General features: G+C 40.6%; 1 protein-coding gene across 1 annotated transcript; it reads right to left on the minus strand.

Annotated features, from left to right (window-relative positions):
• Positions 1–14,572: 14,572 nt before the first annotated feature.
• LOC124149419 (tripartite motif-containing protein 2-like) lies at positions 14,573–20,815 on the minus strand. Its single transcript, XM_046520996.2, has 2 exons — positions 20,467–20,815; positions 14,573–16,461 (listed from the first exon to the last, which is right to left on the minus strand). Exons 1-2 carry the CDS (start codon positions 20,473–20,475, stop codon positions 15,283–15,285), a joined length of 1,188 nt encoding a protein of 395 aa, XP_046376952.1. The 5' UTR covers positions 20,476–20,815; the 3' UTR covers positions 14,573–15,282.
• Between the last annotated feature and the right edge of the window lie 6,679 nt (positions 20,816–27,494).

A 27,494-nucleotide genomic window follows, 5' to 3' on the forward strand; every position in this document is an offset into this window, starting at 1 on the left:
GTGTACTACTTAAGTCAAGGAGTGAATGTGTGTGCTACTTAAGTCAAGGAGTGAATGTGTGTGCTACTTAAGTCAAGGAGTGAATGTATGTGATAGCTAAATCAAGTGATTGAATGTATGTGATAGCTAAATCAAGTGATTGAATGTATGTGGTAGCTTAATCAAGAGATTGAATGTATGTGATAGCTAAATCAAGTGACTGAATATATGTTATAGCTAAATCAAGCGATTAAATGTATTTGATAGCTAAATCAAGTGATTGAATGTATGTGAGAGCTAAATCAAGTGATTGAATGTATGTGATAGCTAAATCAAGTGACTGAATATATGTGATAGCTAAATCAAGCGATTGAATATAAGTGAAAGCTAAATTAAGTGATTAAATGTATTTGATGGCTTAATCAAGTGATTGAATGTATGTGATAGCCAACTCAAGTGATTGAATGTTTATAATAGCTATATCAAGTGATTGAATGTATGTGATAGCTAACTCAAGTGATTGAATGTATGTGCTACTTAAGTCAAGGAGTGAATGTATTTGATAGCTAAATCAAGTGATTGAATGTATGTGATAGCTAAATCAAGTGATTGAATGTATGTGATAGCTAAATCAAGTGATTGAATGTATGTGATAGCTTAATCAAGTGATTGAATATATGTGATAGCTAAATCAAGTGATTGAATGTATGTGATAGCTAAATCAATTGATTGAATCTATGTCCTAGCTAAATCAAGTGATTGAATGTATGCGATAGCTGAATTAAGTGATTAAATGTATTTAATGGCTTAATCAAGTGATTGAATGTATGTAATAGCTAAATCAAGTGATTGAATGTATGTGATAGCTAAATCAAGTGATTAAATGTATGTGATAGCTAAATCAAGTGATTGAATGTATGTGATAGCTAAATCAAGTGATTGAATATATGTGATAGCTAAATCAAGTGAGTGAATGTATGTGATAGCTAAATCAAGTGATTAAACTCATGTCACACCTAAAAGAAATGACTGAATGGTATTTCACTCCAAAGTCAACAGTACTCTTTAACTCCGATTCGCAATCGAGTCTAGGCCAGGCAAACGCGCGGTTGACAGCATGAGCAACGTTCCAAGCCATGAGGGTACGATGACACACAATCAGCCAGGTAAAACAATGCAACCGAAGAACAACCAGTAAGCAAATAGTAGGCTGTCCAAACACACAAGGGCACTGGGACGTACGTGGGAGGTAATCTGCCCAGGAAGTCTCACGGGTAGCGGGTGGCCCAGTCGTCTAAGGCGCCGCGATTCGCTGTGCAGAGTTGCGTTCCTTGGGCACGCCAGAAACCTATGATTGTGGGTTCGAATCCCGGTTCGCCACGATTATGTTTCTAGGTTTGTCAGCATCATACCTGTGCTCGTGGGTTTCACCGAAGTAGTAAACGTCTGAGACCTGCATCACTTCGGGCTTTCCTCCCACATTAAGCTGACATGCCGTGATATAACTGGAATACTGTTAAAAGCGGCGTTAAACCCAACTCACTCACTCACTCTGGCACAACGTGGCGACAAATTCCACTGCAGATGCCTTGTAGGGTGGAATGCCAGTATTTTCACGGTATGTTTGAATGCTACTGGACATAAATCCAGTCTCAAATCTAATAAATATCTTGGAAGATAGAATGAAATTTATACTTTTTCAGGAAATTGCTTGCAAGTTTGCAAAAATGCTTTGATCTAATCTGAACATATTAAAATAGATTTGATTAAAACACGCACGCATGCACCTAATCACCCACTCACGCACGCACTTGAACCTAATCACCCAACTAAATTCAGAGATATTTTAAATCAATTAGAATTCAAAGTGTAGCTGTTTGGCAAAGTGAAAACGTGGTGTATTGGCGTCGTGGATGGTTGAACATATAGAAGTTGTGCCTTGATAGGCCCCTGCTCTGGAGCCCCAAACGAGCCAATATTTATCGCCTCGCATGAGTGACCTGCTAATGCCCATTGTGAGGTCGTGATATGCAGAGCTTTTCCCCAGGGTTGGAGTGGGGATTCCCCTGTCCAATGTATTCATATCGTTCATATCGACGTGTAACGGACATTTGTCATTTTGGCAGAGATTTCTCATCAGTACTGAAAGGCTTTTGCCGCTCTCATTTCAAACGGTCTACCAATGTCCCCAACAGTTAAACCGCGTTCATTGTGGTACCTTTTAACTGCCTGTTATAAAAGAAAGATCCTTTTGACAACAATCTGCGTCTTTCGTATCGATGTTTATGTACGAGGTTCACAGCTTGTCAACGCTTATTCTCTAGTCGGAGATAGTTCAGGCAAACGTGTTTGTGATGACATTAATATTAAGACATTTTCCCCTTCAATTGATATTACACAGTTACGGGTGTTACCAAAAGTTGAATCCAGAGGAAATTACGGAAGCCTTTTAGGGCCATGTTTTTTAAAAATATTTTTTCGATACTATCTTGAAATTTCAAGATACTGAGTTGAAATTTCAAGTTATTATCTTGATATTTCAAGATCATTATCTTGAAATTTCAACTTAGTATCTTGAAATTTCAAAATAGTATCTTGAAATTTCAAGATCATTATCTTGAAATTTCAATTTATATATCTTGAAATTTCAGTTTATGCATATTAAAATTTCAACTTATGTATCTTGAAATTTCTAGTTAGCATCTTAAAAGTTCAAGAAAATTTAAAAAAACCAACCCAAATGGCCCTAAAACGCTTCCGTAGGAAACGTGAATGAAATCTAATATTTGGGTCAAAATGAATTGTCTTGACGTTGAAACCTGCCACGATGTTTATATGCATCTTGTTACACCCATTAGACGTCATAAATCTATATATAGTCCTCGCCACTTGAAACAGAATCACGAAATATCGCGATGAATAATTAACGCAGAGAGCTGCGTGTGTGCTTATAATTATAAAGTGAAAACAAACCATTCTTATAACGAATATCACTTACAGTATTGATAAAAATTGCAAATTGCGCTTTTCTAGAAATATCTATTTTGCTTGAGATAAACATCATCATTGAGTTTTTATCACGTGGTAACAACAGTCAGCTGTAAATTGACTAATTATTACTATCATGAACTGAAAGAAAAAACCTTGATGTATTTAAAGCGCTATAGACTATTTCACTGTTAAATTTAACCAATCGCAGTCACGTGACTGCCGAGTCTTACCCGGTATCACTTTATAGGTATTGGCACTCACGAAGCTATCTTCGTTGATTGTCTATTTCAAGCGGTGAGGACTATATATCTTAATGAAAAGATAAATTGTATTAACTATACTTGTCAAAATCTTGTCCGTATTCGGTCAATTAAGAATTCAATCTCATTAAACTCAGATCTTACATAATCAATCTTACACGATCAAACATTCTTTCATTTGACTATAGTTAACATGTGCCATGGCATCAGGTGTTCCTAAACTTACTTTGAGTAGTATATATAACAAGTCCAGGATCATAATCGGACCCCGATTTCACCATCAGCGAATCCTGGCAACTAAGGGAGGCAACTCCGTATAGCATTCACTGTGCCCCGAGGATGACCATCTTACCTCGGATTCATAAAGTTACAAACATTATATGACTAAAATCTACTCCTGTCACAGCCATAAACACGCCACATGCATTTGTAAACGTGTCTTTCACTATTATCCGTAGTCGGGAAACTTGGAGTGAAGTACACGACTTCCTGCGTGAGATAAGATTGAGATTACTGAGTTTAGGTATCCAGCTACGACACTCAGCTGACACTCAACCGACCCCTCCCCCCGACACACACACACAAAAAAAAAACCCACACGCACACTTACTACTCACACACACGCACGCACGCACAGATACACACACATATACCTCCACTGCACCCCCACCACACACGCACACACAAACGCACACACACACAAACGCGCGCACACACACGCACGCACACGCACACACACACACACCGCTAAGCACCACCCTCACCCTCTCCCCCTGACCTAGTTGTTAGATACCTGTACCCCTACATTGATCAAGGTCACAACGTACACTATATTTATAGCTGTCACTGTGACCAAATCGTGACAAAGGGCTTCACTGTGTTAGTGCGATGGTTTAAATCTGGATAAGGCCCAACACATTATTAACTGATTAGACATGCGTAGCTCTTTATTCATGAGGAGTTATATACATTTTACACAGACTCCCTGTATTTGCCTATACTGGTAGAAATTAACGGTGCTCCTTCAAGACTCATTTACACTGGCTTGTCCACGTGCAACATCTACATTTACTGTTAACTAAACTTTATACTGTATGTGAGGGCGGTCGGGTAGCCCAGTGGTTAAAGCGTTCGCTCGTCACGCTGAAGACCCGGGTTCGATTCCCGATTCTTGTGTCCCCCGCCGCTAAAAGCGGCGTAAAACCATATTCACTCACCCACTCACTCACTGTATGTATATAACTGTTGTCATAATACACGGTAGAATGAAATTGTGTTAGAATGAATATTGTTTTACTTTCCATTCTGTTCTATTGACGGAACTGAGAGGCAACAGCATCTTGGTATAGTTTTATCACAAGATATGAGTGAGTGAGTATGGTTTTACGCCGCTTTTAGCAATATTCCTGCAATATCACGGCGGGGGATACCAGAAATGGGCTTCACACATTGTACCCATGTCGGGAATCGAACCCGGGTCTTCGGCGTGACGAGCCAACGCTTTAACCACTAGGCTACCCGACCGCCCCACAAGATATGAATATATACTGAACCGGAAAAGAATCGTCACCATGGATAGGTTTATGAGAAACCTTTTTTGTCCAAACACTGTAAACATACTTTGAGACATATTAAAAAGATGAAACTTGGCAAAACTGATCATCAAGCTTGAAATTAAAGTGTCACATGTTCTTAAAGTGAAACACAACACTAGTCTCTGAGAAAATGGCATCACAAGTCAATATCTCGTGTGTCCGCCATGTGCATTGATGACTGCCGTGCAACGTCGATGCATGGTATGGATGAGGCGGTTGATGAAGGCCATAGGCACTTGAGCCAACACTGAGGAACGCCTGACGCAGTTCAGCTGCAGTTGTCGGCCTTGGTCGGACGTCATTCATCCGTCTTTAAATCGGGTCCCACAGGTGCTCAATGGGATTTAAATCGGGAGTGACGGTAGGCCACTGCATGGTTCTGATGCCATTCTGCCGCAGGAAGTCTCTTGTTGCTCTCGCAGTGTGGGCACGGGCGTTATCATGCTGAATTTCGTAGTTCCGGCGACGTGCCAAATGAGGTATGGCGTGTGGTCTCCAGACTTGATCAATGTACCGAGCTGCTGTGACACCATTGCCTCTCCCCATGGCGTCGCTAGACACTCTCTCTGTGCCATCTGCTGTTGAAATACAGTAACGTCCCACGTGTGAGAAAAGGACACTTTTCCACTGCTGGTCGCGCCTATGCTGGTGCTGTGTTTCCCACTGAAGAAGGTCCCGGCGATGACGTAGTGTCAGAATGGGTCCTCGGTGTGGCCTGTGACAGCGGACGTGTCCGCACTAATGTGTCGCTGGTGTGTCCCCATTGTCTGTCGAGCAGTTGCCGCAACAGTAACAAAGCGATCTTGAAGATGCTGTCGCACAATCTGACGATACTGACGTCCGGTGGTGACCCTTGGTCTTCCACTACGTGGTCGGTCATCTGTAGTGTTGGTGGTCTGTTACCGTTGCTGGAGCCTGTATATGGTCCTTACGTGGACTTGAAATGCATTGGCTACATGCCGGGCGGTTTGTCCAACTTGCAATCGTACAAGGGCTTGTTGTCGCTGATTTCTTGTCAATCTTGGCATGTGGTAGCAATTCAATAACGAATGAATGTTATCCGATCTGGGTGGATTCTTATTGGGGAAACAATGAGGGAATGCATGTGCATTTTAATTTGCACGGAACTCACGTGCATCGGGTTACCATGGCCGTTGCCGTGATGCGTTTGGGCGATCGGTTTTATTGTCATCTGCTTTGTTTTTTTATCATCAAATTTCATTTTTCCGGAGAAGGTAATGTTAAATTTTAGAAACTTTGAAAACAATTACCCAGATATTTAAATGACTTTTCATGCAATGTTACTTGGCGTGACGTTTCTTTTGCGATTCAGTATATTTTCTTTTTAACAGAGCATGGCGAACTTATATTGAAGTAGTTTGTCACTTTTGTGTTGTTCAGGTGAACACTTGACTTGCCTCTCCAAGTGTTTTTGACAGATGACACCGTTGGATACGCTCACCTTTTCGCGAACACCTGGTATCATCACTATTTAATAGTGATTCATGAACACAATGCTCATGACATAGTCGGAATCGTACAACGGACTCTGCTTTTGATCTAGATGTGTTATGATTATGGAAATATTTTTTCGTTTATATTTCTTATTATTTTGTAGATATTACCATAAGATATAGATCGCTTTCTCATCTCGTGTTATCGCTTTCTCATCTCGTATTATAGCTTTCTCATCTCGTGTTATCGCTTTCTTATCTCGTATTATCGCTTTCTCGTCTCGTGTTATTGCTTTCTCATCTCGTGTTATCGCTTTCTCATCTTGCATTACCGCTTTCTCGTCTCGTGTTATCGCTTTCTCATCTCGCGTTATCGTTTTCTCGTCTCGTATTATCGCTTTCTCATCTCGTGTTATCGCTTTCTTATATCGTATTATCGCTTTCTCGTCTCGTGTTAACGCTTTATCGTCTCTTGTTATCGCTTTCTCGTCTTGGGTTATCGCTTTCTGATCTCGTGTTATCGCTTTCTCGTCTTGTGTTATCGCTTTCTCATCTCGTGTTATCGCTTTCTCATCTCGTGTTATCTCTTTCTCATCTCGCGTTATCGTTTTCTCGTCTCTTGTTATCGCTTTCTCATGTCGTTTTATCGCTTTCTCATCTCGTGTTATCGCTTCTCGTCTCATGTTATTGCTTTCTCGTCTCGTGTTATCGCTTTCTCGTATTGTGTTATCGCTTTCTCATCTCGTATTATCGCTTTCTCGTCTCGTGTTGTCGCTTTCTCGTCTCACGTTATCGTTTTCTCATCTCGTGTTATCGCTTTCTCGTCTCATGTTATCGTTTTCTCGTCTCGTGTTATCGCTTTCTCATCTTGTATTATAGCTTTCTCGTCTCGTGTTATCGCTTTCTGATCTCACATTATCGTTTTCTCCTCTCATGTTATCGCTTTCTCATCTCGTACTATCGCTTTCTCGTCTCGTGTTATCGCTTTCTCATCTCGTACTATCGCTTTCTCGTCTCGTGTTATCGCTTTCTCGTCTCGTGTTAACGCTTTCTCGTCTCTTGTTATCGCTTTCTCGTCTCGGGTTATCGCTTTCTGTTCTCGTGTTATCGCTTTCTCGTCTTGTGTTATCGCTTTCTCATCTCGTGTTATCGCTTTCTTGTCTCATGTTATCGCTTTCTCGTCTCGTGTTATCGCTCTCTCGTCTCATGTTATCGCTTTCTCGTCTCGTGTTATCGCTTTCTCGTCTCGTGTTATCGCTTTCTGATCTCGTGTTATCGCTTTCTCATCTCGTGTTATCGCTTTCTTGTCTCATGTTATCGCTTTCTCATCTCGTATTATCGCTTTCTCGTCTCGTGTTATCGCTTTCTGATGTCGTGTTATCGCTTTCTCATCTCGTGTTATCGCTTTCTTGTCTCATGTTATCGCTTTCTCGTCTCGTGTTATCGCTCTCTCGTCTCATGTTATCGCTTTCTCATCTCACGTTATCGTTTTCTCGTCTCATGTTATCCCTTTCTCATCTCGTACTATCGCTTTCTCGTCTCGTGTTATCGCTTTATCGCAATCTCACCACCCATTCCAGTCCAAAATTCCCGCTGTGTTTGTCTTTACATAGTACATGTATACATATATTGTCATGATCTCGCAAAATACATTCTTAACCATTGTAAAGCACACATTTGGTCAAACATCTACATTTACGCTCATTGCTTGTATAGGTGCTGGGACCTCTGATTCGAAAACACACCTACTTTGCGTGTATGTACTCCGAAAGGTTTTCAAAGAGGTTACCATGGTAACAGGTATGTCGGTGTTGGTATGCATCAAGCACACAACAAATACCACATTGTTAAAGTAACACATCTCGGGAACGGATCTAATTTCAGTTTCGCTACAGCACACCCGGATTAGTCACCACCGTTGATTTAATTAGTGAAAGGCCCGCCAAGCCCTGCGAACGGAAAACCAATATTATGACGCATTTGAATGTGTTGTGGAAAATCAGGTACATTTCGTGTGTAACATGATCCGGGATATTGAGACATTACCCCTTAAAAGACCAACAATACATTTCATATATGTGCCTGCGCGTCAACAGAGATTGTCGTGACACTGCACATATTTTATAGGCAGTGTATGGGCCTACACATAAGTCTACATCCGGGTTACTTGGTCTACTTGACTGACATCTAATCTCTGAAATGAGCAGATTTTACAGAAAAAAACAGTTGTTACAAATTATAGTTATAAAATATAATAAAGAGGAGCCCATAGGCTTTCTTCATTTTGAGATTTTGAGATTCTGAAACTTCAGTAATCTAGACTTGCCAAACATTATAGACTTGCATGGGCTGTATTGGATATATTTTGTTTCAGGGTCTGTATTATGGCGCTACCTACACGCCATAATGCATTGCACCATTTTGCTTCCATGAGTGATTGAGTGAGTGAGTGAGTGAGTGAGTGAGTGAGTGAGTGAGTGAGTGAGTGAGTTGTGTCTTACGCCGGTTTTAACAGTATTCCAGTTATATCGCGGCGTGTCAGCTTAATGTAGGAGAAAAGCCCGAAGTGATGCAGGTCTCAGACGTTTACAACGTCGGTGAAACCCAGGAGCACGGGTACGGTGCTGACAAACCTTGAAACATAATCGGGGCGAACCGGGATTCGAACCCACAATCATAGGTTTCTGCACAGCGAATCGCGGCGCCTTAGACGACTGGGCCACCCGTGCCCCCTGTTTCCATGTAATATGAGTAGTACATTGATTATTATCATGAGTCACACATACGTCAGAATGAGAACAGCTGATATCAGCGCTTTAAAATATTACATCACATTACCACTAACAGGAATACTTGGGTTAAAGAATGTTCGTAAACCCCTTAATCTAGGAACCAGAAACGTGCTGCCTGTTACTGTTATAATTGTTCAGTTGAAATTTTGTATTCCTGAGCTCGCTGAGATTGATGTTACCCTCTAAATAATTTCTGTTTGTCAAATATGGGACTAAACTATGTGAGAGACACAAGTACCATACATTATGAATCGGAGTTTTGATTAACTTGGAAAAGCCAATCAGTCTCTGTTCGGTTATTACCAGCGACCGCCTACGGAGAAAGACGCAATTGAAAATTCTGTTTGTTTGTTGTTTAACGCCGCACTCAGCAATATTCCTGCTACATGACGGCGGTCTGTAAACAATCGAGTCTGGACCAGATAATCCCATGACTGACATCATGAGCATCGATCTTCGTAATTGGCATACGATGACATGCATCAACCAAGTCATCGAGCCTGACCACCCGATCCCGTTAGTCGCCTTTTACGACAAGCATAGTCGCAGTTTACGGCAAGCATGCGTCAGTGAAGACCTATTCTACTCCGAATCTTCACGGGTTCACAATTGAAAAGACAAACCATGTCTGCCCATTTCCATGCCAGGTCAACACGCTTTAATTAGTTCCGTGTGTGAGATGAAACAACGTGTTTAAAGGTTTTATTAATTATTGGGATAACCATTAACTACTGACCTGAGACACTTAACAAGAGTTGAGTTTGAAGACAAACTGGAATGTTGATGGTTCAAGTCAATTTTTACACTATGGGACTGTAAATTGGCCCCATCCTTGTTCTTTTTCAACAAAGGCAAGCCCGAGTCGTGGCTATAGATAGTACTGTTGAGTCATTACCGATCCAACTGTTTTCTCACATCCTGAATACTAGCGTTTTCTTCAGGCCGCCGCTGTCAAGCTCCTGTTGTGAAACTAGAAAAGCTTGTACATCATTTATTCCAGATAGCATCTTCCTTTTAAACAAATGTTAAAGTATGATATACATGAGAATGTATATGTTGCCCTATGCTTTTTTTAAATGATTTGTTATCGTTTAGTTTTATATAAGTCCTAATTGTTCTGTATTTAATATTTGATACCATGTCTCCTTCTTCTGACTTCTTCTTCTTCTTTCCTTATATACAGTGAGGAGTCGTTGATATGGATTGAATGGTATACAGTGAACGTAAACAGTGAGAATGTTGCAGTACTTATACAACCAATATGTTCATTTCTGAAGGGAATCATTCGCTTCGGTTCAGCAAGCACATAGTGAATTTGTAGTGATTAACGGCGCTTTTAACAAAAGAATTGTACACATGTGGAGAATTCGACCGTGTTTTAATCGACAAGCGAACACTTTAACCTCATCTACCCTTGAACAGATCGTTCCCCTCGAACAGATCGCTCCCCTTGAACAGATCACTCCCTATAACGGATCACTCCCCTTGAACAGATCACTCCCCTTGAACAGATCACACTCCCTGAACAGAACACTCCCCTTGAACAGATCACTCCCCTTGAACAGATCACTCTCCCTGAACAGAACACTCCCCTTGAACAGATCACTCCCCTTGAACAGATCACTCTCCCTGAACAGACCACTCCCCTTGAACAGATCACTCCTCTTGAACAGATCACTCCCCTTGAACAGATCACTCCCCTTGAACAGATCACTCTCCCTGAACAGACCACTCCCCTTGAACAGATCACTCCCCTTGAACAGATCACTCTCCCTGAACAGAACACTCCCCTTGAACAGATCACTCCCCTTGAACAGATCACTCTCCCTGAACAGAACACTCCCCTTGAACAGATCACTCCCCTTGAACAGATCACTCTCCCTGAACAGACCACTCCCCTTGAACAGATCACTCCCCTTGAACAGATCACTCCCCTTGAACAGATCACTCCCCTTGAACAGACCAGTCTCCCTGAACAGACCACTCCCCTTGAACAGATCACTCCTCTTGAACAGATCACTCTCCCTGAACAGATCACTTCCCTTGAACAGATCACTCCCCTTGAACAGACCATTCCCCTTGAACAGATCACTCCCCTTGAACAGATCACTCTCCCTGAACAGAACACTCCCCTTGAACAGATCACTCCCCTTGAACAGATCACTCCCCTTGAACAGATCACTCCCCTTGAACAGACCAGTCTCCCTGGACACATCACTCCCCTTGAACAGATCACTCCCCTTGAACAGATCACTCTCCCTGAACAGAACACTCCCCTTGAACAGATCACTCTCCCTGAACAGACCACTCCCCTTGAACAGATCACTCCTCTTGAACAGATCACTCCCCTTGAACAGATCACTCCCCTTGAACAGATCAGTCTCCCTGAACAGACCATTCCCCTTGAACAGATCACTCCCCTTGAACAGATCACTCTCCCTGGACACATCACTGCCCTGAACAGATCGACATGTACATGTAAGACCCAGCTCTGGCGTGTATATCACTCAATGTTCTTGTCTGTCACACAGACCCTGATACAAAAATATCCACAACATCCCATGCAAGTCTATATAAGTTGGTAAGTCTAGATAATTGCAGTTTCTCTAGGCTCCTTTTTATTATATTATATCAAGATAATTTAACAAATTTTTTTGTTCCGTGAAATCATTTCTATTTCAGAGACTAGGTGTCAGTCTAATGTTCTTGCTATGCTGCATGTTATCAGATAGACTTGTTGCTATCAAAGCCTGTTGTATGTACGTGTTGACAGCCTTATGCGAGACTTAAACGTGATGAATCGAATGCAATCATTCAGTGGACTCCAGGTGTCTGCATGCCTGGCCTGCTCTACGGTACATCTATGACACGGAATCTCAAAGAAAAACAGACTAGTCACAGGCTACCACAAATATGCTGCTCCAAAGAAATGACTGATTATGCGATCCGTTCATAATTGAGATAAGACATGTTGATGGACAGAAAAAGTTGATGGATGTCATCGAATCCAAATTGTGTGGATCAATGCTCATGATGTCAATAACTGGATTGTCTGGTCCAGGCTCAATTATTTACATTCCGCCATCATATAGCTAAAATATATATCTGAGTTCGGCTTTAAACAACAAACAAACAAACTATAGTAATATGAAAGAATAATAATGTTCTTAAACTCTTTGAGTGGTATATTTGTGGATAGCAGATGTGCAGAAAACATTTTAAATTGTTCACATTAATCTGTCCTATCATTTCTTAAGTTCGTTGCATGTAATATAAGTGGAAATATATGTTAAGAGCTTTAACACATTAATATTTACGGATTAAATACAGTGAACCACGGTTATAACGAACACGCTTATAACGAACTTACGGATATAACGAACTTACTTTTTTGGTCCCGACTTTTTGCTGTAGTTATGCTGTATATGTGCTTATAACGAACTAGGTTATAACGAACTACAATTAGTAGTCCCTTTGAGTTCGTTATAACCGTACTTTACTGTATATTTATTTGGAGATTGATACATTAAAGGAGCTAGGTATGTACAACCCATATTCTGGGTGTCTCACGTCAGATATAACGTTAATATTCTTAAAGTTTTGTTTCGACAGGATGGAATTTGGTAACTTATATAGCTCGCTGATAATAAATGGGGTGGGGGGGGGGGGGGGGGGGGGGGGGGGGGGGTCGGGGGTGGGGGTGGGGGGGTACCTGGACATGTATAACGTAATTACAAGCGGGGAAGAAGGCAGGCTATACGAATTTTCGTCCAGCAGTGCTTCGAACTATATTCACACCTCGCCAAGCCCACCACAACAACTGAGAATAGACACAAAAGGTATACAACCCACTAAATCTTCACAATACAATGCATGTATTTACTGTCAGGTTTAGAGATGGAATCCTTTGTCGAATCACCAACCTCAGGCCGTCTGGTTGAAAACAGTATACGTTATGGGCATAAAATAAATAAAATAAATAACATTCCTTTGTATTGCTGTGTCTTAAGGGCATGCTAGCAAGCGCTGGTCGTGACTCATATGAAGAGCTATGAAGAAAAAAATAGTATCTGTACAGACACACGGGTGACTGCGTGTGATCGTGTCACATCTGAAAGTAGGTCAGGGGTAGATATTAACCAGCTGTTGAAGTTGACTACCAGATGTAGCCGGAGTTGACATTGATGTTGCCATGCCAACCTGGGCTACTTATACACTTGGTCGTAAGTTAAGTAACCGTGTTAGTTTCAATGACTTCCTGTAACGCTAGATTACACTGATAGATCCAGTGTCTAAATATAACGTTTGATGATGAAGAACTTTTCACGGTCATGATGATGACTGTGATGATGATGATGATGATGATGATTGATGATGACTGATGATGACAGTGATGATGATGATGATTGATGATGGCTGATGATGACTGTGATGATGATGATGTTTGATGATGACTGATGATGACTGTGATGATGATGATGTTTGATGATGACTGATGATGACTGTGATGATGATGATGATTGATGATTGATGATGACTGATGATGACTGTGATGATGATGACGATGATTGATGACTGATGATGACTGTGATGATGATGATGATGATGGTGATGATTGGTGATGACTGTGATGATGACTGATTCCCACCTGGGTGAACAGAGGCTCTCTTGCCCAGGGTGACAGCACAAGTCTTGACACTTGTGTTTCGGGTGTATGTTCGCATTCGTGTATCCACCGTTTGGTCATCTACCAACGGACGAGTGGGTTCTCTCTCATTAGATTTCACCAGTATGAAACTATTGCATTTGGATATTCAAATAGTTATACTAAAATAATATTATAATTAATACAGTTTTATCATTATTACTCGAATATTATTTTGTTAGGAAAGCCCGCCCTAAACAATAAAAAATCATCGTCAAATGTATATATTTATAAACTATATTTATGGCCGGTAATAGTTATTTAACACGATATATTATTGGGATCTGCTTGCACATATATAACGATGATTATTGTTGACCAGTATGTGTTAACATCTTTTGTTTGAACGGATCGGGTTTAGTAAACGTGTTTGTACTACGAGTGAGTGAGTGAGTTGGGTTTAACGTCGCTTTTAACAGTATTACAGTTATATCACGGCGTGTCAGCTTAATGTGGGAGGAAAGCCCGAAGCGATGCAGGTCTTAGACGTTTACCGCTTCGATGAAACCCACGAGCACGGGTATGGTGCTGACAAACCTAGAAACACAATCGGGGCGAACCGGGATTCGAACCCACAATCATAGGTTTCTGGCGTGCCCAAGGGACGCAACTCTGCACAGCGAATCGCGGCGCGTTAGACGACTGGGCCACCCGTGCCCCCTGTACTACGACATTTAACAGCAGATAGATAAGAGTCATAGAGACCGAGGTTATTCGTCTGGCTGATATGTCTATGAAACAGAAAACAAACTGTCATAACAACGATTAATTAATAATAAACATGACAACACTTGACAACAGTGAAAGATTTTATCGTCTACAACCTTCCATCGTAGACATATATCACAAAATAATACTGCCACTGCACCGTGATGCATTGGAAACCCTAATGTGACAATACTATGGAAACATTACTCTGCCATAATTCATGCTCATAGATCAGATTTGTCACGAATTGACAACAGTTGTTAAACTCCACCAATGTAATGAAGAAATGTCCCGAACTGTATCCAGATGATGTTTCATAATTAAATCACTTTGTCCTCAATATTTGATAAAAAAGATACACATTTAATAATCATACATGCGAATGTCACGTTTTGGCAACTGTGTGAAACTCCCACATGTAATGAAGAAATGTCCTGAACTGTATCCAGATGATGTCAGATGATGTTTCCTATTTAAGTTTCATCATCCTCAATATGTGATCAAACAGATCCACATGTATTAGGCATATATCGGAAGGTCCCACATGTAATGAAGGATGGAGACGATGCTTGATATGGTCCATATGTTCCAGAAGATCCAATAAGGAATAAAAACTGTACATAGATCACAGATTCAACACGGAAAACCACACTACAAGATGAACAAAACATCTGTAATTCAACCATATTTTGTTTATCTTGTTAATTGCAAATTGATACAAACAAACACATTGTTCAATAATGTAGTTGGTTGATACCGTCTCGTCAGGAATGCCCTGCTTATGAGGAAGAACGGACGTTAAGGGGTAGAATCCGAACTACTTCTACGAAACGCCCTCGACCCGCGTTTTGCCATGGCTTTTAGATAGGACTTCATGGGAGACAACTTTTGTGATGACGACGAGGGTTGTTTCCCTTTAGGTGACGAAGGCTGGACAGGAGTTTGAGGATTCTGACCATTTGGTGGTGACGATCTTGGGATTGATTCATATGTTGAAACATGTAGGTCAGACCACTGGAACTGAGAAGAAGGCGGTGTAGCCAGAAAGACGTCGTTCGCGAGGAAAGGACTTGAACACAGCACAGGGGACACCAGCTCTCCGATACTGGTCGAAACTGATTCGTTCTCGACGAAGGTGACGGTGGGTGGCCGACACTTGCTATGAAGATTTTGAATCATTTCCAGACCTTCTCGGTGTCTTGCCTTCACAAGGTCAACAGATTCAACATAGTCTAACCCTGTTGATGTTTTCATGACGTGGTCAGCTTCAGATTTATAATGGTTTAACACATCCGCCGCTTCGTCTACTGGGTTCTTTGCGTGTTTGAGCAGAGCGAGCTGTTGGTCCACAGACGCCTCTAACATACTCAGCAAATTCCGTTTTGCATTAAGTACACTTTGAACATGGGATCTCGCCTGGTCTTCGATTCTTTTAACCAACAAGGCCTCCGCACCAGGCAACTCCGAGGCAACAGACTTGATCAGGTCCACGTTGTCCGACATGTGTTTGTACTTCACGTCAATCTGCTGCTGTCGTCCTGTCATGTCACTCTTCTTCTTTGAGGCTATGTCTTTCAAGGGGCAGAACGAATCGTCTTCACATAACGGGTGTCTTTCCTTACGACACACATCACACGTCACGCACTTGCACTTCTTGCAATAGTAGCTTGCTATCATCTTCGGGTGATGCTTGCACATCAAACTAGCGATGAGATCGGGGATCTGGGTGTTGTTGGGCAACTGATCTGCCCACTTCTCTACCGGGGCATCAGGTCTGGGGATGTAGACTGGGTTGCGACACAGAGGGCAGTGGAATCTCTTCTCCCGCTTACAGACCTGAGCCTGGCAGACGACATGTCTGATGATGCATACCCGGCAGAAGGAGTGGATGCACGGGAGTGTCTTGGGGTCCCTGTACACCTCCAGACAGATGCTGCACTCTAGTTCCACCGACACGTCGTCAGTTGGGTCCATCATCTGAAACAGGAGGGTATGCTCAGGATCTCTGACCAAAAGGGTTGTTTTCACTATTGTACAAATGGTGGGGCTAAAATCCCCACAGTTAAGATCCCCACCGTATAACCATATGTACAATTGCTGAGTGTAATGAGTGAGTGAGTGAGTATGGTTTTACGCCGCTTTTAGCAGTATTCCAACAATATCACGGCGGGGGACACCAGAAATGGGCTTCACACATTGTACCCATGTCGGAAATCGAACCCGGGTGCTCGGCGTGACGAGCGAACGCTTTAACCACAAGACTACCCGACCGCCCCGAAAGGGTTGTAGTAGCAGTAGTAGGGGTAACAGTAGTACCGGTAGCAGCTGCAGCAGCAGCAACAGCAGTAAAGAAGTGGTACTTGCAGTAATACTGATAGTAGTAGGAGGAGCACTGATGCAGAGACCATATATCGGTATATGGTCTCTGACTGATAGTAGCAGTAGAAGTATCTGTAGACGGAGCTGTAGTAGGAATAGAACTGACAGTAGTGATAGTCCTAGGTAGTAGTAGCATCAGCAGCAGTTGTACTCAGTAGTAGTAGTAATTGCAGAAATACTGACAACAGTAGCAGTATTAGTAGAGGTACTGATAGTAGCAGAAGCAGTAGTAGTACTGATTGTAATAGTAGAAGTAGGAGTAGAACTGATAGTAATAGTAGGTAGTAGCAGTAATAGGTAGTATTAGTAGTATTAGTAGCGTAGTAGTAGTATTAGTGTAGTATTAGTGTAGTAGTAGTAGTAGTGTAGTAGTAGAAGTAGTTGTTGTAGATGTAATAACAGAGGCTGTAAAGTAGTGGCAATTAGAGTAATACTGATAGTAGTAGTAGTAGTAGTAGTAGTAGTAGTAGATGTAATAGTAGTTATAGTAATCGTGGTAAATATATGGTATATGCTACATATGTACATTTCTCCCAACTGTCTATCATCAATTAACCACTCTCCATCTATTTATGCATCTATCAGTCCATCCGTGTTGCTCTATCCTTTCATCCGTCTTCCTCTTTCTCTGTCCATCTATCTATCCGTATTCATGTATGTCTTCTTACAACTCAATCCATCAGTCTATCTATTTATCTCTATATCTATCTGTCCCTCTCTATCTTTGTGCCTATCTATTAGTATGTCTATCTCGCATCTATGTCCATCTACCATCCGTCTATTTATTTATCTATTTATTTGTCTATCCGTCTTTCTGTCTCTACACATGTGCGTCTTTCTGTCTATCCATCTGCCTAGCTATATGTCCTTCTTTTCGTCTCCCTAATTGTTTATGTGTTTGTGTGTCCGTATGTCCATGTTTATTCGTCTCTATCAGCTACCTCTACGTATCAATTGTATATCACTCCGGGTCTGCAGTTCTCTCTTTATTTGTTTATTCTCCAAGATAAACACTCCCATGGCGTCGTGTCTAGTCGTGATGACTTCAGTCCTCGTTTCACCTGCCAGCATTGTCTGACACGCAGACAGAGAACATCTTGACTACTTGTTATCTACATGCACCCAGCTGAGGCCGCGGGCTGTAGGAGCCCCAGGCGAGGCAGCCATCTACAGTACACCTAGCCCCCTCAGTCACAACATTAAAATACAACCTTGTACAATCGCACTGTCCTTACACAAGGAAACGGTTAAAAATTGTGCCATGGTAGATGATAATGTCTTTGTATGTATATATATATTTATATACGTCTTTGTCTTGATATATAAAGAAACTTATGTCATTTTATTTAACAGTTCAGGCTATGTGGCCCATAGTACTGTGTGTTTTACATATATTTATGTCATACATATGGCTGATAGTGCAGTTTGTCTGACATATATGTGTGTTTCATACATATGACCCAAAGGACGGTCTGTCTGACATTTGTATCTCTCATACAAATGACCCATGGTACAGTTTGTTTAACATGTGTCTCTCATACATGTGGCCCATTGTACAGTTTATCTGACATATGTCTCTCATACAAATGACCCATTGTACAGTTTATCTGACATATATATCTGTCATACACATGACCCATTGTCCTTGTGCAGTTTGTATAACATATGTATCTCTCATACATGTGGCCTATTGTACAGTTTATCTGACACATATGTTTCTCATACATATGACCGATTGTACAGTTTATCTGACATATATATCTGTCATACATATGACCAATTGTCCTTGTGCAGTTTCTATAACATATGTGTCTCTCAAACATATGACCCATTGTACAGTTTATCTGACATATATATCTGTCATATATATGACCCATTTTCCTTGTGTAGTTTGTATAACATATGTGTCTCTCTTATATATCAGACCGACTGTACAGTTTATCTGACATATATATCTGTCATACATATGACCCATTGTCCTTGTGCAGTTTGTATAACATATATGTCTCTCATATATATGACCGATTTAGTTTATCTGACATATATATCTGTCATACACATGACCCATTGTCCATGTGCAGTTTGTTTAACATGTGTCTCTCATACATGTGGCCCATTGTACAGTTTATCTGACATATATATCTGTCATACATATGACCCATTGTCCTTGTGCAGTTTGTATAACATATGTGTTTCTCATATATATGACCGATTTACAGTTTATCTGACATATATATCTGTCATACACATGACTCATTGTCCATGTGCAGTTTGTTTAACATGTGTCTCTCATACATGTGGCCCATTGTACAGTTTATCTGACATATATATCTGTCATACATATGACCCATTGTCCTTGTGCAGTTTGTATAACATATGTGTTTCTCATATATATGACCGATTTACAGTTTATCTGACATATATATCTGTCATACATATGACCCATTGTCCTTGTGCAGTTTGTATAACATATGTGTCTCTCATATATATGACCGATTGTACAGTTTATCTGACATATATGTCTCTCATACATATGACTCATTGTACAGTTTATCGGACATATATATCTGTCATACACATGACCCATTGTCCTTGTGCAGTTTGTCTAACATATGTGTCTCTCATACATATGACCCATAGTACAGTTTATCTGACACATATATCTGTCATACACATGGCCCATTGTCAATGTGCAGTTTCCCTGACATATGTGTCTCCCATAGGGCAGTTTGTCTCCACGTGTCTCTCATATATACAAGACAAACTGAGCTATGGGCCACGTTACCTGAATACTGCGTAAAATATCTGAAACTGATTTCTCACGCCTTCTACCCCCTCTCTCAATAGCCCGAAGGTCTATGCTACTCATACACTACTTATATAGATTACCTGAACTGTATTTACTTAATATAGCTTAGACAACGCCTTATGCGTGGTCCCCTCATAACACATAATCAGATTTATCGACTCATACAATGTCAGGTCATTCCAAATCACGTCTTTGTCAGGACGAATACTTCACCTCCCTCTATGAATATAAGTAACACGACTCTTATAACAGGTTATTTACAGTGCGTGTAGCAATATTCACGACCCCGAATATTCCTAGCGAGGTAGCCATAAGTATGTACGTATTGTCGATATATATGTCGTGAAGAGGACAATGTCCCTCTTAAAACTAACATTTACTTTACACAAAACGACACCATAGACTATATAAATACAGGGGTTGAAAGGGGTTTCTTAACCTAAACGTGAGTTAGGTCGATAAGGACGACTATTGACATTGTTTGTTGATTATAGAGTCATAGATGAGCTACTGCTAGTATATGCTACATAGAAAAGCTGGACTCTATTTTCAAACATAGGGAAGAGTCATATATCGCCAAGTGTTTGTATATGCTTCACAGAAAAGGTGGGTTCTCTGTTTTCCAAACTACGTAAAAATCCAAGGTTTCGGGTCTATCTGAGACCATAGACCGATCTAGGGTCTCCTATTTATATGTACGTGTAATCGTGTTCAACATGTCTCCCTTCTCGTCGCGTCACAGCAGCAGTTTTATCTGAAATCAGGGTTTGATAATATACACGAACAATACTCACGACAGCCATCCCACAGCCGATAGCAAATCCGGATTCTTTGTTATGGCGGCGAATCTCTCTGCCCCGAGTTCGGTGCGCGCTCAGCCTGAAACAGGGTGTGTTCGTGTTGTGAGGCCTCAATACCCGCCGGGCCGTGACGTCAGTGCAAGGTCACGGTTGTTAGCCGTCCCAGTCACTCTCGATGGCGGGTAGGAATCGCTGTATTGAAGTATCCGGGTTATTGATCTGTACATCAATTGTGGTGTATGGGGAGGGCGGGGTAATTCAACTTCTGTTGTATACCTGTGCATAAAACAACCTATCTTACCCAAATGTGAAGGTCCGCGTCCGTGTGCTGCGCAGAAAATGGGATTGAAATTCAAATGTGTGAGAGTCGTGCGTTTGTGTGTACCTGTCAATACATGACCAACTTGAGGTCATACTGAGTTTATGCATAGCTGTTTTTTGTCAGTGCACCGAGTTTATTTTATCCACATGACTATTAATCCTTACAGTTTATATTTGGTTTTATTGATTTTAATAAAACAGTTCTGTGAATGTTAAACATTTGAATATCACTTTGATATGTATGTTATCACATTCTTATTCATGAAGAGGCTTGAATTAACGCTAATTGTATAATGGAAAATGAGAGAGTGAATATGTTTTCAGGCGCCATAGCAATATTCAAGAATATGCAGTGTGGCTGAGGATTATGACAGCTGACATTTGACAAAGGTGGGTTCTCAGTTGTGACCTGACTAAGTCGACTGATAGACTAATAGATTAATAGATTCGAGTAACCCTTTATCATAAATATAGAATATCGCTCTGCGACCACTTATCATTAATTACGCCATTAGTGTATAAACTGCACGCATGTATATGAATACATGGGTATCTCTGTCTCTGTCTGTAAGCCTAATGTTTACGGGTATGTATATATACTGGTGTATATGTGTAAATATGTGTATGTATGTATATACATGTATGCATGCGTATACAAGGGTATATGTGCATGTATGTAGTGTGTGTATGTGTGCATATATGTACATGTATATAAGTGTATGTATGATTGTGTAATTATATATGTAGTCTTGCATGTATTTTGGATTAATGTGAATATACAAGTACATTGTGTTTATATTGGTAATTCTAATGTGTGTCTATGTTATTCTTGCAAACATTATGTTTATGTTCTTGTGTAAATACCTTTCTCTTTGTTACTATAAATGTAATATGTGCATATGTATATGAGTATGTGTATGTATGTATGAGTATGTATGATTGTGTGTATATATGATTATGTGTATATGTATGTGTTTCTGTATACGTATGTATATGTATGTGTGTATGTATATGTGTATATATATGACTGTATAATCAATGTCTGTACATATAGAGTAGGGAAAGGGACACCTAAGTTGGATAACTTTTGCCCAATCCCGTTGACCATATATGTCAATAAAATATGTTTAAAACAAAACCTGACTAAGTCTGTACCATCGCCCCAGACCGTTTGGGTCTTTTTACATGTCATCGATCAATGGTTTGTCTGAACCAGACTAGTTCAAACTTGAAGACAGCCAGTGCCATGAATGACTCATAGCGGTGGCTAAAGAAGATTTGAGTCCCTTAGCACACCCAAGGCCCGATGATTGTAGTCTTTTAAAGGGCAGATCGACACCAGAGAGGTTGTTTCAGGGTGGTAGTTGTTCTATTTCAGGACCTGGACACAGTCAAGGGGAGTGTATCAAGGCTAGATCACGAATTAGGTCGGTCAACATGGCGACAGTGTATACTCCACAACTCAGACAAGGAAGTAGGGAGCATCTCAACATCTCAAATGTGGTTAAGTGGACGTGTAAAAGGGTAAGAGATATGTCAGTATTGACGGAGATAACATTTTATCAATAAAAAAAGCCGTTTATTTACTTATATTTAAATAATGTTGCTAATATATTATTATTTTGACAGTGGCAGTATATACATGTTTCATATGATTTTAATTAATGTTTTTTCCTCAACTTTGTTTTATTTAACTTAAAGATAACATTTAAGAGTTTGACCTGTTTACATACTTCTCTTAATGTCTTAATACTTCTCCTGTTTACATGACATACTCCCTATATTTCATATTTTAACTGTTTACAGCATGTTCCCTGTATCTCAACTGTTCACTTCACATAGTCCCTATATCTCAACTGTTCACATCACATAGTCCCTATATATCAACTGTTCACATCACATAGTCCCTATATCTCAACTGTTCACATCACATAGTCCCTATATCTCAACTGTTTACATCACATGTCCCCTATATCTCATATCTTAACTGTTTACATCACATAGTCCCTATATCTCATATTTTAACTGTTTACAGCATGTTCCCTATATCTCAACTGTTCACATCACATAGTCCCTATATCTCAACTGTTCACATCACATAGTCCCTATATCTCAACTGTTTACATCACATAGTCCCCTATATCTCATATCTTAACTGTTTACATCACATAGTCCCTATATCTCAACTGTTCACATCACATAATCCCTATATCTCATATCTTAACTGTTTACATCACATAGTCCCTATATTTCAACTGTTCACTTCACATAGTCCCTATATCTCAACTGTTCACATCATATAGTCCCTATATTTCAACTGTTCACTTCACATAGTCCCTATATCTCAACTGTTCACATCATATAGTCCCTATATCTCAACTGTTCACATCACATAGTCCCTATATCTCAACTGTTCACATGACATAGTCCCTATATCTCAACTGTTCACATCATATAGTCCCTATATCTCAACTGTTCACATCATATAGTCCCTATATCTCAACTGTTCACATCACATAGTCCCTATATCTCAACTGTTCACATCACATAGTCCCTATATCTCAACTGTTTACATCACATAGTCCCCTATATCTCATATCTTAACTGTTTACATCACATAGTCCCTATATTTCAACTGTTCACTTCACATAGTCCCTATATCTCAACTGTTCACATCATATAGTCCCTATATCTCAACTGTTTACATCACATAGTCCCTATATCTCATATCTTAACTGTTTACATCACATAGTCCCTATATTTCAACTGTTCACTTCACATAGTCCCTATATCTCAACTGTTCACATCATATAGTCCCTATATTTCAACTGTTCACTTCACATAGTCCCTATATCTCAACTGTTCACATCATATAGTCCCTATATCTCAACTGTTCACATCACATAGTCCCTATATCTCAACTGTTCACATGACATAGTCCCTATATCTCAACTGTTCACATCATATAGTCCCTATATCTCAACTGTTCACATCATATAGTCCCTATATCTCAACTGTTCACATCACATAGTCCCTATATCTCAACTGTTCACATCACATAGTCCCTATATCTCAACTGTTTACATCACATAGTCCCCTATATCTCATATCTTAACTGTTTACATCACATAGTCCCTATATCTCAACTGTTCACATCACATAATCCCTATATCTCATATCTTAACTGTTTACATCACATAGTCCCTATATTTCAACTGTTCACTTCACATAGTCCCTATATCTCAACTGTTCACATCATATAGTCCCTATATTTCAACTGTTCACTTCACATAGTCCCTATATCTCAACTGTTCACATGACATAGTCCCTATATCTCAACTGTTCACATCACATAGTCCCTATATCTCAACTGTTCACATGACATAGTCCCTATATCTCAACTGTTCACATCATATAGTCCCTATATCTCAACTGTTCACATGACATAGTCCCTATATCTTAACTGTTTACATCACATAGTCCCTATATCTCAACTGTTTACATCATATAGTCCCTATATCTCAACTGTTCACATCACATAGTCCCTATATCTCATATCTTAACTGTTTACATCACATAGTCCCTATATCTTAACTGTTTACATCACATAGTCCCTATATCTCAACTGTTTACATCATATAGTCCCTATATCTCATATCTTAACTGTTTACATCACATAGTCCCTATATTTCAACTGTTCACATCACATAGTCACTATATCTCAACTGTTCACATCATATAGTCCCTATATCTCAACTGTTCACATCACATAGTCACTATATATCAACTGTTCACATCACATAGTCCCTATATCTCAACTGTTCACATCATATAGTCCCTATATCTCAACTGTTCACATCACATAGTCCCTATATCTCAACTGTTCACATCATATAGTCCCTATATCTCAATTGCTTACATCACATAATCCCTATATCTCATATCTTAACTGTTTACATCACATAGTCCCTATATCACAACTGTTCACATCACATAGTCCCTATATCTCAACTGTTTACATCACATGTCCCTTATATCTCAACTGTTCACATGACATAGTACCTATATCTCAACTGCTTACATCACATGTCCCCTACATCTCAACTGTTCACATCACATAGTCCCTATATCTCATATCTTAACTGTTTACATCACATAGTCCCTATATCTCAACTGTTCACATCACATAGTAACTATATCTCAACTGTTTACATCACATAGTCCCCTATATCTCAACTGTTCACATCACATAGTCCCTATATCGCAATTGCTTACATCACATAGTCCCTACATCTCATATCTCAACTGTTTACATCACATAGTCCCTACATCTCAACTGTTTACATCACATAGTCCCTAAATCTCAATTGTTTACATCACATAGTCCCTACATCTCAATTGTTTACATCACATAGTCCCTACATTTCAAGCATTTAGATCAGATAGTCCCTATATCTCAGTTATCTTATGCTAGTGCCAGTTCTTAATCCTCATTGTATTTTACATTGGTGGACATCCAGGACGAGCCACGCAACTATGTCACTTCTCATCATTACTGTTGTTTATATTTATTACTTAATCTGTGTCCGATGACCTTGGATGTATAAGGATTAGCCCAGAGACAAAAATAACAAGGTCTCACCCTTAGTATAGCTTGGGCAATAACCACTACCACTATGTGCTGACCTGGCACAAAACACTTCTTGTTCATCTAACTGTACATAGTAAATACATTGTACTTGTATATAACCAAGCCATCGACACTATGTTGTCACTTCCTACCGTCAACCGTACACCGATCGACCCCTTTGCGTGTAGGAATATGCACGTCACGTCAACGACACGTCACGTCACGTCACGTCAACGTTAATTCAACGTCACGTGTGTGTGCAACCCAAGAATGTTGGTTAAAAAATTTCAGTCGAATCCAATACACATACAGTGTAAATCACCACACAGAATACAGAATTGTGCAGGTGCGTGTGCGTGTGCGAGTGCGAGTGCGTGTGCGTGTGCGAGAGCGTGTGCGTGTGCGTATGCCAGTGCGTGTCCGAGTGCGTGTGCAGCTGCGCGTACATGTGCGTGTGCGAGTGCGTGTCCAGCTGCGCGTACGTGTGCGTGTGCGTGTGCGAGTGCGTGTGCGGAGAGGCGGGGAGGAGGTCTGGGTAGAGGCATGTTGTGCTTATGTAATCAGTGTCAAGTGTGAAACTGATAATTTAAGGTGAAACTGGAGTCACCAGATAACAAAACTGACGTTTCATCGGCTTCATTATACCCCAGGCAATCCCCAGCCCCGGGCATACAATATGCCCAGACCTAGCCCCAGGATGTTTTATTTACCCTTGTATTATGTACAACATTGCTGTCAGCTGTAAGAGTGGCGTAGATTCTACGTCCGCTTCTCCCGGTTGAACCAACTCGTTCACGTGTGTAGTCCGCTTGCTTCATCTCCACACGTCAACGTGCGTACATCTTCGCATACGTATCTATCTGTTTACATAATAACTCGCTGCCTATCTACCTGCGTGCATAATTACTCGCTGCCTATCTACCTGCGTGCATAATTACTCTCTGCATATCTATCTGCGTACATAATTACTCGCTGCCTATCTACCTGCGTGCATAATTACTCGCTGCATATCTACCTGGGTACATAATTACTCTCTGCATATCTACCTGGGTACATAATTACTCGCTGCCTATCTATCTGCGTACATAATTACTCGCTGCCTATCTACCTGGGTACATAATTACTCGCTGCCTATCTACCTGGGTACATAATTACTCGCTGCATATCTACCTGGGTACATAATTACTCGCGTCATATCTACCTGCGTACATATCTGCTTGCTTTCACATCTATCTGCATATCTATCTACCTGCGTACATATCTTCTTACTAACATATATATCTGCTTACATACCTACGTACATAAATACTACATCATATACCTACATATACCTATCTACTTACTTTCATATCCATCTGCATATCTGTCTTCCTCTTTACATAAATACCTGCTAACATACCTACCACTTACATAAATACCTGCGTGCATACCTACCCACTTACATAAAAACTTGCATACATACCTACCCACTTACATAAATACCTGCGTAGATACCTACCCACTTACATCAATACCTGGGGGCACGGGTGGCCCAGTCGTCTAAGGCGCAGCGATTCGCTGTGCAGAGTTGCGTCCCTTGGGCACGCCAGAAACCTATGAATATGGGTTCGAATCCCGGTTCGCCACGATTATGTTTCTAGGTTTGTCAGCACCATACCCGTAGTCATGGGTTTCACCGAAGTGGTAAACGTCTGAGACCTGCATCACTTCGGGCTTTCCTCCCACATTAAGCTGATACGCCGCGATATAACTGGAATACTGTTAAAAGCGGCGTTAAACCCTACTCACTCACTACATAAACACCTGCGTAATACCTACCCACTTACATAAATACCTGCGTACATACCTGCCCACTTACATAAATACGTGCGTACATACATGTACCTACCCACTTACATAAATACCTGCGTACATACCTACCCACTTACATAAATACCTGCGTACATACCTACCCACTTACATAAATACCTGCGTACATACCTACCCACTTACATAAATACCTGCGTACATACCTACCCACTTACATAAATACCTGCGTACATACCTGCCCACTTACATAAATACCTGCGTG

The sequence above is a fragment of the Haliotis rufescens genome, unplaced genomic scaffold (genome assembly GCF_023055435.1).
Source record: "Haliotis rufescens isolate VD_foot unplaced genomic scaffold, xgHalRufe1.0.p SCAF_2, whole genome shotgun sequence".
Lineage (NCBI taxonomy): Eukaryota > Metazoa > Mollusca > Gastropoda > Lepetellida > Haliotidae > Haliotis > Haliotis rufescens.